We start from the raw sequence: 16,481 nt of genomic DNA, 5'->3' as shown, positions 1-16,481 counted from the left end.
GTAATATACGCATATGATGCGGCTTAAATATATTTTACGACAATGTGCATCATAAAATTGATGTTTATTATACCGAATTGCGACTTAATTTGATAATGGTATTTAAAATCGAGTTTTTACATTTAATGCGATTTCAAATATACACGATACATACTTTGATTGATATTATATGCGATTATGATTTATTCGGATTTCTTGTAAGACTTGGCACGTGCAAAATTATACGATTTAATGTTTGCTGGGTACTGTAGTTAATCGTGTTGCATGCTAAAGAAAATCATGAAACAGTAAATCATATTAGATCCTAATAAAGAACATATTACATCATATTGAAATGTCAATGAAATGCTGATGCACTCGAAAGTTTTAACCGCTGTTGAATTAAATTTCAGATAGCCGCGCGAGATAGCTGGTGGATGATAATCCAGACGACCGGAGTTCAAACCCACATCGGAGCAGTTTTCGCCAAACATCAATCTGTGCCATTTTAAACATTCATATTCCACCCCCAACACAAGTCAATCAAACAATTATTATTTCTACAAACATAAATACTCATATATAAAAATGGCGATTCGTGAGGCTATAATAAACATTTCACGAAAATATTTTGCTTGTTTTTTTCTATGTCTGTAATAAATCGTATATGAGTATGGCAAAAGCTGTATTTGGTGCTTTGAAAATTCATGAATATATTCATATTAGATCGCAATTCAATTCCAACATAATCGCCATTATAGCCGGTCAAAGTTGCATATTGATCCAAACAAATTCGGTAAGCATTTGCCATGTATGTATATGGCCTCCACTTTTGCATGCATATGCCAGTTAGGCGCATTATACGCCAACCAAATTTTAGGGCATATGATGTTATATATACGCTTGTTATGCGATTTAATGTTTGCTGGGTAGGAACAGCTAAAACTAAACAGTTTTGTGTAATAATTGTAACTATAATATGGATTTGTTCAAATTTACCTGATTGTATCAGTTTTCGACGATATTGCACTTCCAAGCCATCGATATGAATGAAACATTCTGGACTGAAGTGAAGCGAGCAAATGTACATGTTTTTAGTATTGCTGTTTAGGTCCTGTCCAAAGAATCGAAGCCATTTCTTCCGAATAGCCACATTCCTTGGGGATCGATGGAATGATAATTTGTGGGATATGTTTTCATGATTCGAGTTGGACGGGTATCAATGACCGAACGCTCACACATCCGGGTGTCACACATTGAGCCATAGAATTATCTGAGAATAGAAATATTTCATATATATTCCTTCGCAGTCGAGCCGCCGTAAAAAGACCACTTTGAAAAGCAACACATCCTGGGTACTAGTTCAATTATTTTAACTTTAATGGTTCCTCCTCTATCTCCTCTATTTTTGGTGCCAACATCTCAAACGTCAAAAGTATTTGATTTCTTCAAAACAGCGTTTCAGTAGGCATGAACGTTTTCAAAACTAAAATTATGAATGAAAATTAGCTTTTCCATATCAAATTAGTATTATATTTAAATTAAAAACATTTTTGTCTGTCGAATATTTTTTCAATACATCCTCATCTATAATCCCAAATGAATGAAATGTACTCTTATTTTTAAACTTTCCCCCATCCCTTAATACTACGTATTTATCAATAAATGGGTTGAGCTGGCTCAGAGTGCTGTCTGGTCAAAGATCCATATTAATCAGAGAGTTTGCGAGCATAGCATGCGTAATAGCATTACACTTTCATAGCTATTTGTGTTTATATTCAATTGCGTTCCACATCAATGTAAAAAACGCTATTTTCAGTAAGTTTCTTTTCAGTTAGGAACAGACATTTTTCTAAATTCCCGCTGAATATGAGTATAAGCGCGATACACTTGCCTTCCAAATAGAAGATAACATTTTTTCTGAAGGAGCGTAGAAAGGCCAAAATAGAACACGATTTACGACCTCGAATGAAAAGAACATAGAAAAGCATAGGAGAATCCCTCCCACGTTGTATGTAGAATATCGAAGGGACGAGAACAATAAAAATCTAATTGCTGCTCTACGATCTTAGCGTTGTAAGACCGCTAGACGAAAAAAGCAATAGATATGTTCTAGGAATTTCCATTGGGAAATATATGATCATTCTATGCCAGGATCGGCCGCTTATCGGCCCGGGAAGATTGTCGGTAAAAGAAGGATGTGGAAGAGGAAAATGAAAATTCCCTCATGCTTTAGGAGGTAGATTTCTTAGGTTAAGCAGCGTATATATAAGCCACAAAATCACTGAATAAAGCACTTGCATTCGGTGTGTCCCGTTGGACACACTGGAAATAGGAAAACGACTTCGCCTCGTTAATTCCGTTTTTCGAAACCCTAAGAAATCTTGCACAAGAGTTTCGAGCGAGATACGTACGACGCAGTAGTTCTCAAGGCTACCTCGACGTGTCTGTCTTGATCTTCGTCCCCTTCAGGCGCGTCCACATTATGCCGAATGATGCCGATAGGCCAGTACCTGGCGGCATATTCGGTTCGTTATGTAATGTATACGCCCCATCGGGTGCACGAAGCCGAAGTCCCATCGAATGCACGAAGCCGTCACGAACACACGAAGCACAATGTCGTCAACGCTAATTTACTTCGTTTTGTTTTGGTTCGACTTTCTCGAACCGGATCCACTTGTTTCGGGTTGGGTTCGGTTTGATTCGAGTCGGTTTTCGGCACGTCGGCAAGCCCGGGCGGTACGTCCACATTTAGTCGGCTTTACCGGGCGGCCAAGGCCGATTGGCGTAATGTGGACGCGTCTTTCGGTCTCGCAAGATTTTTTATTCACCCCCCTTCGCCCCTCGATTTTGGACGCCACAGTGGTAGTGTGCATTGGACATTTGTGGAATAATGTAGGAGAAGATGACGATATTTCGAAAGCTCACAGTGTCGGTGTATGTGATTTGAGGTAAAAGTTTACAATTTTGCCACATTTCATTGAAAATGCTGCTATGTCTGAGGACTAAGAATACAACTGTCCTCTGAACCTTTTTCATATAAAAAAAAGTGATATAAGAAATAAGTAACAATACAATTTTAATCTATTGAAAAACAATCAGTTACAAGATTTCGTGAGAAATTTGGCTCCTAACATCAAGAGACCGTGAGTTATTTAAACATTGTTTTGTTTTTTCATGTACATTCCATATTGAATGCAAATGATGACATCATATTTTGTTTACCAATCCAAAAATACTCTGCCTATTGCTCCACCCCATATCTACTTCATTGGTATTCTGTGGAAAAACAATATTTTCTTCATTAAAATGTGGTAATTCCTGGATCACGATTCTATTGGGTTGTCCGGATAGCTGCCCCTAATGACGATCATTTGAGGGTAATAAGAAAAAAATCCGTCGCATCTCAGGCGAAATTTCAAGATTTGTTTGTCGAAAATTTTGGCGAATTATTTTGGACGCAAATACTTTGAAGAACAGTAGAAAATATGAAACCCGAAACTACCCAACTTCAAGAGTTTTCCTTCTCCATTTTAAAAAACCAGTTGCAGCTCGCGTAAATGACTAATTCACGTTTATACCGTGCATCGACACAAGAAGAAGTTTGTTCGAATATATAATTCCCAGGCCTTCTATAAAAGCTGCAAATTGATCTCTGATTTACCAAATCTTTATCTTCTTCATCCCTAAATCTGACATTCAGATCCATCTGTAGCCTCTTTGTAGCATTGTTAAAAGACCCGTTGAAACTGTTTCCAGGCACCACAGAATCTCAGCTTTGACAGCATGATTTTGACATAGGACCATGTCTTTGATTTCTATATAGGGGGGTCACTCTACGAAAAATGTAACAATTTATTAAGAGTTTTCAAACGCATATTACTCAAAATGGTTATTGTGATATATGTTGTGTTATATATCATTAGACAGGAAATTTATCCATAACTAGCTGACCCGGAAAAATTCGTCCCGCCCAAAATTTTTGTTTTGTTATCAATACCTTCAAACATCCACGTTTTCTGTTTCGTGAGCAAGTTCATGGGTCCAATCGCAGAACTGTTTATTGATTGATCTTCTAATTGACCCCGTTGAATTCACCTTTTACTATAAAATTCCTAGTATTTCTAACAAAACTGTTTCACTTCTATGGCAGACCTCCCCCGTCCCCTCTTCAGAAAGGTAGGAGGAGTGTTGAACCACCTTAGAAATGTTTCTTGCTCCCTAAAACCTCCACCGGCCAAATGTGGTTCAGTTTGCTTGATTAGTTCTTGAATTATGCAGAAATACAGAATAATTTGTATGGCAGTATAGACAGTTTCATTTGCTTGATTAATTCTCGAGTAATGCAGAAATTTGTGTTTCATTTGTATGGCAGCCTCCCCTTAGAGAGGGGGGAGGGGTCTCAAATTATCACGAAAACCTTCCCCGGCCCCAAAAACCCCTACATACCAACTTTCATGTTGATCGGTTCAGTAGTTTACGAGTCCATAAGAATCAGACAGACAGACAGAAATCTATTTATATATATAAAGATTTTTTTTGCTTAAAACATGAACAGTGAATATAGTAAAAAAAAAGACGGGTGGGTAATGTCGGGGACATAACCGGAGTGAGGTAGGACTATACAAAGGGGACAGCTTTTGTTAAATATATATTTTAAATATATTGTTTTATTTTCTTCTCCTACGTGAATACCTACCTATCTACCTTAAAAATGGATTAGTTTACTGTTTACTCTTCATGAATATGTTGATGGTTCTGAAAAGAATCTTTGGTGTTGTGTTTTTGTTATCACTCGATATTCCCATCTTGTTCGGTTAAACCTTCCTGTTTAGCTATTGTGTTTGCCACTCGCCACAGCTCTCACAGTTGGAAAATTTCTTCCCATCCAGCTTGTGACATGTTGTTAAGGAAATTACATTTGATGCGACGTGCCGGAGAAACACTTTGCCACTCACTGAAACTAATTGTTGCCTTGATGAGCGCCGAACCGAAGCTGCTCTGTTCTTGATGCGGGTTTTCTGATTGTCGTGAGCAGCTAATAATCGCTGTTAGGTATACTGGTGCTCCGGCACCAATCCGTTCGGCCTAGTTACCCTTGCGGAGCAATCAGTGAATGCGACCAACAGGGAACTGGAGACTTGCACGGTTCGAGTGAGACTTTGCCTTTCCCTTAACTTGTCCTCCTTTGTTACGTCCACGATGCCGATGCCGTACAACCACACGGGTTTACGGTTTGAAATAAAATAAGATATTTTTTTGGGGTCCGCGTGTTTTATACTCTAGCGGTACACACTCACAGGATAGAGACAAATCGGCAGACTCAGCCAGAGGGGCGAGTCCAACGAGACGAACGAATGAGCGTTAAAAGGGAGCGATGGCAAAAAAATACATTAGAGGCGAATGAACTGCAAAGTTTAAAGCCTCTTAAAAACAAAGAAAGAAAGAAGAAAAATACATTCATTACGATTTGTTCGCTCGTTGGATTCACATGCAGGCTAAAAAGGGTCCTTTTCAGGATCACAAAATTATCTTCAATCTAAAGAGTTTATTGTTTTGTTATCACTCGATATCCCCATCTTGTTCGGCTAAACCTTGCTGTTTAGCGATTGCATTTGCCACTCGCCACAGCTTTCACAGTTGGAAAATTTCTTCCCATCCAGCTTGTGACATATTTTACAGTAAATTACATTCAATGGCACGTCGCATTACCACCACTCAGTATCGGATTGGAGGTAATTTTACGAACGTTTGCCACTCGCCACTCGCTGCAACTGCCTGTTGTCTTGATGTCCACCGAACCGAATGTGTTCTGTTCCGAATGCGGGTTTTCTTATCGTCGCGAGCAGCTTTACCAGCTAACTCGATCACTTCGGCGGCCGAAACTATATAACGCCGGCTAGGTGGAATGGTGCACTGGTACTAACGCGCTCGGCCTAGCTACCCTTGCGGGGAACTCCAGATCAACACGGTTCGAGCGGGATTTTGCCTTTGTGATTCGAACCAATGTGGTGTACGGTTTGAATGAGAATGATCGTTACGGCAGCGGAGCGGGGATTTTTAAGCTGACTGGCTGGCTCGAGAATTACGCATGTGTGAGACTGCGACCAATGTTTCGTTCATTTTTTTCTTTTTCCTTTCTAATCGTGGTTCATTCTATTTCGCTGCTGCTCTGGTTGCCCGTTTTGGTCGGTTCGATTTGAGGAGCACAAAATGGACCAATCAAAAATGGGCACATAGTGCATTTTGACAATGCTTGATATTTCACAATTATTCAATTATTTATCTCAAGAAAAATGAAATGTTATTCGTTATGATAGATGCATAGATATATTTCCTATCAATTGATGCAAAAACCTTTGCGATCTATTGAGAAATGCTCGAGTTATAAGCGTTCCAAATCTTGCATTTTTTCCTACTTGTTCAGTGCCTAGATTTCCATTTCACCCCCTATATCTTCCGGTTAGACGTAGTCCTACGTCAAAAGTTAACAATTTGACGGTTTATAAATGGGTATGTTTTCTTGCGATTGCACTAACCACTCGCTTTCCTACCCGACGCAACGAGCTATATGTTTGTCTAGATTCGGGCGTCAGCTCACAATGTGAGTTGATGCGTATGAGTTTTTTCCATTTACCGATAATAGGCATTTATCAGTTATTGTATTGTATGTTGCCCAATCAATTCGTGGTCAATTCACGTTTTTATCGTGTAGGTCTTGCTACTAACAATTTATGCAATTGTGGTCCAGGATGTCATAATAGCGAGCATGTTGTTTGGTTATGTAAGAATGCAATTAATGAATTTAACTGGCTGCTGATTTAGAAAATCGAAAGGGTATACTCACGTATATCAGATTATGATAGCTTGAGTAGTCACGATCTTACCGGGCTATAAATTTATTACAATGTTTCGGACAACGTGGTAAGGAGACAATGCTATTTTTATCTATAATATATTTTTGTAGTCATAGATTGATTTGACTCAGGCTTATATTTATGTAGGTTTTAACAATTTAGACTTGTGTTTGAAAATGATACATGATGACTCTTTGTCTTCATCTGCATGATTGAATAAACAGAAGAAAAGGGTAGTAATGGCTTTAATGGTATTTTTGTGTACATTTTTGAACATAATGTGGTACCGAATTCTACCACGTTATGTCATCTAACTCGTTTAAAGGATACAAGTACATACACGAAACGGTTTTTCTAGGACATCCATTTGATGTATCAGAAGAGAAAAAATGCAGATTTTGAACAATGAAAAACTCAATTTAAATGCAATTATTATAAGAAAAGGAAGGGAATTGGTTGAAGCTCAAATGCTGATACTGATGCCAAATGCCAGTAAAAAAAAGCGCAAATGTAACAGCCGTCTAATTTTGCACTGTTTACCCTTCGGGTCATAGGCAAAAGCATACTACATATACTGAAAAAACCTACAGAGAGTCAAACTAGTCATATACAACATTTTTTTGGTATTCATTAACTGCAATGATCAAAATTCTAATTGGCGGAATTTCCTTTTTTTCCAGATTGGGGACAAAATTCTCTGATATTGTTTGAATTCCTCGATTTTCAAAGGTTTTCAAGGTTGTCGACACCCTGCATGATGTACGCGTTGATCGACATTATCTACGATTGTGATTCGATCCCACATTATATACGACTTAAAATGTGCCAAGTCATGCAATTGCTGGGAACGAATGAGAACTATATAGCAAAATGTGAAACAGCAAACGTAATAATCCACCTAGAGGCGAATGAACTGAAAAGTTTAAACCCTCTTAAAGCCAAAAAGAAGAAGAAGTAATAATCCACTCAGAACATTGATACAGATGCCATATGTTATAAATTTTGATTTCAATTTAGATTATGTTACGGCCATTGGTAGCAGTACTGAAAGAAGTTACTTCATTGTTCATTTCAATGTATTTATGTTCTGTCACTTAACCAAAATATTTTCGAGTACTTCAAATCAAAAATACAACTTCTAAAGTCGTACGTTTGACAAAAATGGCTTCGAAATGTTGACAACTCCACAGGCAATGTATATTAAATCATCCAAAATGGGGACAAATCGTGTATCGATTTCGTTGTTGAATATTCCGAACATTTTTATGCGTTGTATAGCTCTTTCCACATAAAGGGTGTATGCCGCGGCTATCGAGACACCTTCACGAGCATCCTTTCCGTTAAACTGATACCGACGAGCGGTTAAAAAAGGCGGTCGCACGAGCTTTACTCCGTAGGCAGCACATTCGGTTTCTATGCTGAATCTTTTATCGGCCATCAGTGCTTCACCCATTCTGAACTTTCCAAGCATATTTCCCTCCGCAACTATTTGGTTTACCGAAGCCTTCCCACCGTATCCACGACTCACATAGGATATCGTTCCACCCGGTGTAACGGTAATCAAGTACTTCGCAGTCTCATGACCTTTACAATGCGAATATGCGTTGATTCTGCAGTGGAGACATTTTGGTTTTTTGATTGGAATTTCCATGCAATCGAGCACAGCGACCACATCCGTAAAATCTGGCCGGAAATAGTGTGGCATGTTGCGGTGTATTTCTCCCTGTGTGGGCCATGGTATTAATGGAGTGCACATCATTTTCAACAGTGGAACCGTTCGGAGGAACACCGTAGAAACAGTTCGGTGGTTCAAGTTGAAGAGAGTAGCCAGGCAGGGGAACGATATATTCGTTTTCATTTTTATGAACACAACAAGCACTTCCTCTTCCGGTGAAACGGGAGAGCGTGATCGCTTCTTGTATGCAGCCAATGAAGACAAGCCCTCAACGATGGTATTCAGCATCCGAAGGGTAGCCAATCCGGTCCAGGAGTTTAACTCCGAATCAGTTTTGAAGTGAACAGACATCGTTCTGCGGCGACCGATAGTAAGTGAATCCAATTCAAGCGTGTCCACCTGAACAGCTGCTTCCACCAAGTCCAGTGTTTCGATCACATGTGTTTCTTCCAGCTTAACTTCCCTCCGCCTGGCAACTCGTTCAGCACGTTTCTTAGCTATTTTATCTTTTTTTGGGTCAGTTTTCGGTTGAGGTAGGTTCATATCCGGCACAGCTGTACTTTTTAGCATCTTCGCTTTGGTCCGGTTTGGATAATTTTTCCGAGCTAAAATAAAATATTACTGTTTTTGTAATGGACAAGAAAAAAACATTCCTTACTTGGAACAACGAAATTTTCACTGCTAAAATGTGCGCTACAAACTTTCGTCGACGCGGACGGTTCGTACTTCAATCGCAGTTTTGTCAGCCACAGTTTGTATCGTTTCTTATCCTCCTTTTTGGGAAAACAGTGGAATGAACAACCTTCACCGTACCGTGTATGACATCCGGGAACTATGCATACTATTCTACTCTTCTGTGGCGGAGTGTAAACGGTCGTGACAGGCTTTGCATCAGGCTCGAAGCAAGGTTGCGTGATGTATACGCTTGTGGCATGCTCTACAGAAGGTTCGGCGCAAGGCTGCGGTATTTGAACGTTCGTGGCAGGTTCTACGTAAAGCTTGACGCAAGTTTGCGTGACACGAACGCTGGCGGCATGTTCCACGAAAAGCTCGACGCCAGGTTTACTTTCCCCCCATTCGTCCATTTTCTCCAGGAAGATTGTAAAAACACTGAAAATAGAGAAATTATTCTTCCTCTGAATAGAACAGATTTATCGAGCTTTTGCATGTAACAGCGTTAGATTTACATCGCTTATTTTAATTCTCAAATTACCCTGGAATCCTAGGAAGTTCTCAACGATTTCACTGCCGTATAACACTAGATAAGTCACAAATGTTCGTCCACTGTAATGTGTTTTTATTTAACCGGAATTCCTGTTTGTTGATAGTAGATACAACAGACAAACAAATCGAACGTTTTCTACGCGTTTGTTTACATTCTACCCACAAAAAGTGGTGTCCGGTAAAGCTCGAATCGAAAAATAAAATAAAAATAAAAATTGAGTTGTTGAGAGAAAAAGTTAGCAAATGCTACTGAAAAAAATGTTTCATTTGCTGTACCTACAATTTAGATTTTCGGTTGAAGCTTTTTGAGAAAAAATAAATTTATTATCCAATTAAATATCTCACTATTCAACTGTTTACAGAATATAGATGTGTTATCATATCTGGCATACTTTTGCTGGGTTGTTTACATGTGGAATAGTGTGGAATGAAACATCAAAAAGCTTTTCTGAGAGAAATACAATTTACTATCAAATTAAATATCTCACAATACAACTGTTTACAGAATGAAGATGTGTTATCATATCTGGCATCCATGTGCTAGGTTGTTTACATGTGGAATAAAGTGGAATGAACATAAAAAAACGCGCGATCTAAAGCGATCAGTATGTCATAGCACGCAATGAGTTCCCATTCATCGCTCCGCATCGCATCGCACCGCACCGCTTTTACTATGTCCTCAGTCTGAGTGGTGCTTCGGCATGTCGCATTAAATGTAAATTACTGTACCGTGAAGTTCATTTTACGGTGAAAAATGAAATGAACACGGACCACCGTAGAGCCGATAACAACGAAAGCGCCCAAATGATTTTTGATTCATGCTGACAGAGAAACTGCAGGAAGAAGCAGAAACATCCTGACCAATTGTATGCGAAGGCCGATGGCTCTACAGTTCCCAGGCTATCCTCAGCAAAATAATCTGTATTTATACAGATTTTTCAGACTTTTTAAAACCAAGAATCTGTAGATACAGATTACAGATTCTTTTGGTTTTCATACAGATTTTTCAAAATAACGATCCAACCCAGCAAACATTAAATCGCATAACAAGCGTATATATAACATCATATGCCCTAAAATTTGGTTGGCATATAATGCGCCTGACTGGCATATGCATGCAAAAGTGGAGGCCATATACATACATGGCAAATGCCAACCGAATTTGTTTGGATGAATATGCAACTTTGACCGGCTATAATAGCGATTATGTTGAAATTGAATTGCGATCTAATATGAATATATTCATGAATTCTCGCGTAACTTTTGAAATGGTCCGTTACATAGGTAATAAACATAGGTGTAAACAAATCGAGTTAATGGATGCACGCTATTAGTTTTCAATCATTGAATGTATTACAAAAACAATCGTTCACGTATCTATCTTCTTCATCTTTTTGTCGCCGATACAAAAAATATCCAATGTACAGATTCGAATTTTAAGCACCCGGCTGTTACTTCGGACGCCACTTTCCTCCGACGGCCGAAACGTCCGAAGTAACAGAGCAGTCAATACAACTCGCAGTCGTACTTCGGTCGTTTTGGAATTTGTTTCTTACAGGTGTTGTTATCGATTTCAGTGCAATTCAACAAATGATAACAATAATAATCAGTCTTTAGGACGAAATGCTGATATTTGGATTGTTGTTTATTAGTTAGTTTCAAATTTTTATAGTGCAACGTAATATGTCCAATGTGCAAACGCGGGCAGTCAAAACGTCCAATGTAACATTTTTCGCTCCAAGGCTTCAACCTTAATCTCAAATCACGGAACAATAGTTACGATTGGTTTTACGGAGTTATTCTTGACAGCTAGTGGTGAAAACAGTGATAAAGATTGATAGCTTTCAAGACAATTCGCGAAATGATGTTCGGGTCTTCAACTACGTTTTTCTCGAGTTGGCGAAAATGTTACATTGCACCTTTTCAAAAATTACGCGAGAATTGTCAAAGCACCAAATACGACTTTTGCCATACTCATATACGATTTATTACAGACATTGAAAAAAACAAATGGCGCAAAATATTTTCGTGAAATGTTTATTATAGCCTCACGAATCGCCATTTTTATATATGAGTATTTATGTTGGTAAAAATAATAATTGTTTGATTGACTGGTGTTGGGAGTGGAGTATGAATGTTGTTTCGTCTGGATTAGCATCCACCAGCTATCTCGCGCGGCTATCTAAAGTTTAATTCAACAGCGGTTAAAACTTTCGAGTGCATCAGAATTTCATTGACATTTCAATATGATGTAATATGTTCTTTATTAGGATCTAATATGATTTTCTGTTTCATGATTTTCTTCAGCATGCAACACGATTTACTACAGTACTAAATCGATTTAAATTATACGCTTATACGACACACAAACTGCATCAGCGTAATATACGCATATGATGCGGATTAAATATATTTTACGACAATGTACATCATAAAATTGATGTTTATTATACCGAATTGCGACTTAATTTGATAATGGTATATAAAATCGAGTTTTTACATTCGAGGCGATTTCAAATATACACGATACATACTTTGATTGATATTATATGCGATTATGATTTATTAGGATTTCTTGTAAAACTTGGCACGTGCAAAATTATACGATTTAGGCAAGGCGCAAATTAAGACGCATATAGCGCGAGTAACTTGGCGCGATATAGCGCCTGTTTTTGTGGCTAATGAAAACAGATAGAACGGCGGAAATTGGCCAGATGACGCGAGATGGTGGAGCGCTCGTGAGACACGACTCGCGCGACGCTGTGGCTGAACCACAGCTTCTCGTGCTGGTCATGCCGGTTGTGGTAGTTGTGTTGGTGAACAATCATATAGCGCCGTGATGGGGAACACTGTATGGCTGTACTGGTCGAGTGATTGTGTTAGTAAATAAATATATCGCGCAACTCTGTGTTAATCAGTCATTGTATGCGAGTGGCATGTTATTTACACCAAACTGCGACTCAATATGCGCTCCACCACGCTACGTTTGTGGCACGTGTGAGTCGTGTTGGTAGTCTCGCGTTCACTTACGAGCGCTATACGCTTCTCAATTTGCGCCTAGCCTTAATGTTTGCTGGGAATAAGTTAATATAAGTTATGGCTTGATCTCAATTATATATTTTTTCCCAATTAACCAATTTTATTCATATAGCAACCGAATCAGTCTGAATGAGAGTAATTTTGACATTCATATATAGCGTGTAGTACTGCTTTCTCATGTTCAATCTAAATCCTCAAGATGAAAAAGTCTGCCTCATCAGCTAGCTTTACAACAAATAAATAACAATGTTTATTCTTTTCCTGCTAAAGCACAGCGAATGAGAATTTTTACGTGGACACCATCAACCATATGTCAATCAATGATACTAAAGCTAAGATTATGCTTGAACTTATAAATTTAACCCTTTGTGGTCGAATTAAATTTCGACATGTGTGTCGTACTGATCGCAACCATTTTTACAGTGGAACGATTATCCGCGAGCGGATTATCCGCGAAAGCGAGTTCCATAGTAATTCTATAAAGCTTCCCAAAATTTGTTAGTGAGACGTAGGCGCTTGCTATTTTGTTTTGGTCATAGCTTTCATATTATCTGACCACTGGTGCAGACGACCTTGCAGATGGATAGTTGATTGTTTTCTGTATTGATAAAACATAGTTTTCATGCTGAAATATCGTTATTTCGTGTTTACGTCTTATTTTTAGTCGTATATCGCGTTATCCGCGATTTTCGTTATTCGCGGTGGCCTAGCCAGACTATTTCGCGGATAATCGGGGTTCTACTGTCCTTGAAAAAGCAGTGATGTATAACTTTGTGAGATTATGAAAAATGAACAAGGTTCTTTTATTTTTTTCTTGTTAACTTCTGATAAGTATTTACTAAACAATGTTTCAAAAATATTTGCTATGATTCTTCTTCGGGTTATATCTTTCACATTTATCACAAAAAAAATTAGTTTGGCGTCTTTCGCCTTTTATCTTTTTGTTTGAATATAGGGGAAAAGGGGGTAATTTGGACCACCTAAGCAAATCGCGTAATATTTCCAAACCAATGCTGTCTAAATAAAAAATGACACATTGTATACTAAGCTACACTTGTTTTCTCTCAATCAATAATGTTTAATCATTATATCAAGCTTTAAACTACCAAATATATAATAAAATAAAAGAGATGATATTTGGACATTAAAATTTGATGCGGGGTGATTTGGACCGTCTGTGGGGTGATTTGGTCCAGTGTGTGTTTCATCGAAAAATACATACTTATGTTTATGTAAAGTATTTTGGAATAATGTTACAATTGGCGATCTAACGTACAAATCTACACCTAGGCGGCGCTGTGGTGAAAGTGATGATGGTTTCAAATTTTGCAATGTGAGTTTATGGAAGGCTTATAGTTATTTCCATAAATCACAATGTTATAGTCATAAAAGATTATTTGATTGCGATTAGTTTGTAAGAAATTTAATTCTGCGCAATTTTTTATATAACATGTTATTTTCTTACCTCTTTCAGTAGTGAAAATTGTATAAATGTTGACAATGGTTGAATCAAAAAAGAAAATTCCAGAGCTAAATCAAAAACAAGTTGAAAAATGCATGTTTCCTACATGTGAGAACAACCTTCGAAATACCGGAAGTAAAATATACGTGATTTGTTTTTCAGTTTTAGGTTACATTAGCATCATTTTCTTAGTTCAAAAACAAAATCCAGATGTCTCACCGATCGTTTACGTTTTGCGTTAGATCGCCAATTGGCGGCTTTCCAAGGTAGTTCTCACATGCAGGAATCGTGCATTTTTCTACTTATGTTTGATTGTGCTCTCGAATTTCCTTCTTTAATTCAGCCATTGTTAACATTTTTATAGTTTTCACTACTGAAAGAGGTAAATAAATAACATGTTATATTTAAAATTGCGTAGAATTAAATTTCCTACAAACTCATCGCAATCAAATAATCTTTTATGATTATAACATTGTAATTTATGGAAAGAACTACAAACCTTCCATAAGCTCACATGGCAAAATTTTAAACCATCATCACTTTCACCGCAGCGCCGCCTAGGTGAAGATTTGTACGTTAGATCGCCACTCAGTAACAGTGTTTTGAGATCGATACCAGGTGTCTTGGCCAGTGTAGGGATGCATCGCACACACCTACAAGCTGCGGTGAAGCACACCTGATGGTGAGATCTTTGAACCGAGCTATCACATGCGTTGAATGAGAAGGGGGAGAACGATTGAGAACGGATAGGCAAGCGGACGTGTTTTACTGCCCAGCAAACATTAAATCGCATAACAAGCGTATATATAACATCATATGCCCTAAAATTTGGTTGGCATATAATGCGCCTAACTGGCATATGCATGCAAAAGTGGAGGCCATATACATACATGGCAAATGCTTACCGAATTTGTTTGGATGAATACGCAACTTTGACCGGCTATAATAGCGATTATGTTGGAATTGAATTGCGATCTAATATGAATATATTCATGAATTGTCAAAGCACCAAATACAACTTTTGCCATACTTATATACGATTTATTACAGACATAGAAAAAAACAAATGGCGCAAAATATTTTTGTGAAATGTTTATTACAACCTCACGAATCGCCATTTTTATATATGAGTATTTATGTTCGTAGAAATAATAATTGTTTGATTGACTTGTGTTGGGAGTGGAATATGAATGTTTAAAATGCCACAGATTGATGTTTGGTGAAAACTGCTCCGATGTGGGTTCGAACTCCGGTCGTCTGGATCATCATCCACCAGATATCTCGCGCGGCTATCTGAAATTTAATTCAACAGCGGTTAAAACTTTCGAGTGCATCATTGACATTTCAATATGATGTAATGTGTTCTTTATTAGGATCTAATATGATTTACTGTTTCATGATTTTCTTCAGCATGCAACACGATTCACTACAGTACTGAATCGATTTAAATTATACGCTCATACGACACACAAACTGCATCAGCGTAATATACGCATATGATGCGGATTAAATATATTTTACGACAATGTACATCATAAAACTGATGTTTATTATACCGAATTGTGACTTAATTTGATAATGGTATATAAAATCGAGTTTTTACATTTTACGCTATTGTGATTTATTCGGATTTCTTGTAAGACTTGGCACGTGCAAAATTATACGATTTAATGTTTGCTGGGTGAAGCGTGTTAAAATAAAGAAGTGAATGAAATTGATTGATAAACGCGTTGTGAATAATTTATCTGAAGAAAGTAACCCCTCTACAGCCAGATTCCAGTCCAGAAAAATTGGATTGAAACCATCTCGAATTCTGCATGGATTTTTTCACTATTGTTCGAGCATTTTCAAACACTTTCAATGCTTGGTCAAAGAAAATCCGTTCTTATTTGGCATGCGTTGCTCTTTCAAGCTCCTCCTACTTCCAACGTTGTCTGTCCATCTTCTTTTTGTAATTCAGCGGCATCTGGAATCAATTAGACCAAAGAGAAGCCTCAAACCTGTAGGACCAATTCACTCCACAAAAACGTGCCCATGTCACCCCACACAACATGCAAAAATTAATTTCACTTATTGTTATCAAACTTACAGTTTCGCTGCATCAAATTGTATCTCTTCTGTAGGAACTTTACTGCACAATACACGAAAAGTTTGTTTAATCAGCGGGTAAAACCTTAAAACCACGATCGGAAAATTCATATTTTTTGAAAATCAAAGTGCTTGCTGTGTTCATGCTATCATTACA

General features: G+C 37.9%; 1 protein-coding gene across 3 annotated transcripts; it reads right to left on the bottom strand.

The window, feature by feature from the left end:
• Nucleotides 1-6,980: 6,980 nt before the first annotated feature.
• On the bottom strand, nt 6,981-10,000 carry LOC129768322 (uncharacterized). Of its 3 annotated transcripts, none has more exons than XM_055769886.1 (3): nt 9,725-10,000; nt 9,170-9,621; nt 6,981-9,086 (listed from the first exon to the last, which is right to left on the bottom strand). In XM_055769886.1, exons 2-3 carry the CDS (start codon nt 9,594-9,596, stop codon nt 7,975-7,977), a joined length of 1,539 nt encoding a protein of 512 aa, XP_055625861.1. In that variant the 5' UTR covers nt 9,597-9,621; nt 9,725-10,000; the 3' UTR covers nt 6,981-7,974. The 3 variants fall into 3 exon arrangements, with proteins under 3 accessions (XP_055625861.1, XP_055625860.1, XP_055625859.1); XM_055769885.1 differs by having other exon boundaries at nt 6,985-9,116; nt 9,170-9,647; nt 9,725-9,937; XM_055769884.1 differs by having other exon boundaries at nt 6,986-9,116; nt 9,725-9,935.
• Nucleotides 10,001-16,481: the final 6,481 nt, after the last annotated feature.

This window comes from Toxorhynchites rutilus, chromosome 2, assembly GCF_029784135.1.
Source record: "Toxorhynchites rutilus septentrionalis strain SRP chromosome 2, ASM2978413v1, whole genome shotgun sequence".
Lineage (NCBI taxonomy): Eukaryota > Metazoa > Arthropoda > Insecta > Diptera > Culicidae > Toxorhynchites > Toxorhynchites rutilus.
This window is presented reverse-complemented; position numbering and strand designations above follow the sequence as displayed.

What these genes read in the sequence shown, in the direction of transcription:
- LOC129768322 (XM_055769885.1), bottom strand. Translation starts at nt 9,596, where the DNA reads ATGGACGAATGGGGGGAAAGTAAACCTGGCGTCGAGCTTTTCGTGGAA. An exon ending in TGAAAATTTCGTTGTTCCAA is followed by an intron (nt 9,117 to 9,169) that starts GTAAGGAATGTT and finishes ATTTTATTTTAG; the next exon opens with CTCGGAAAAATTATCCAAAC.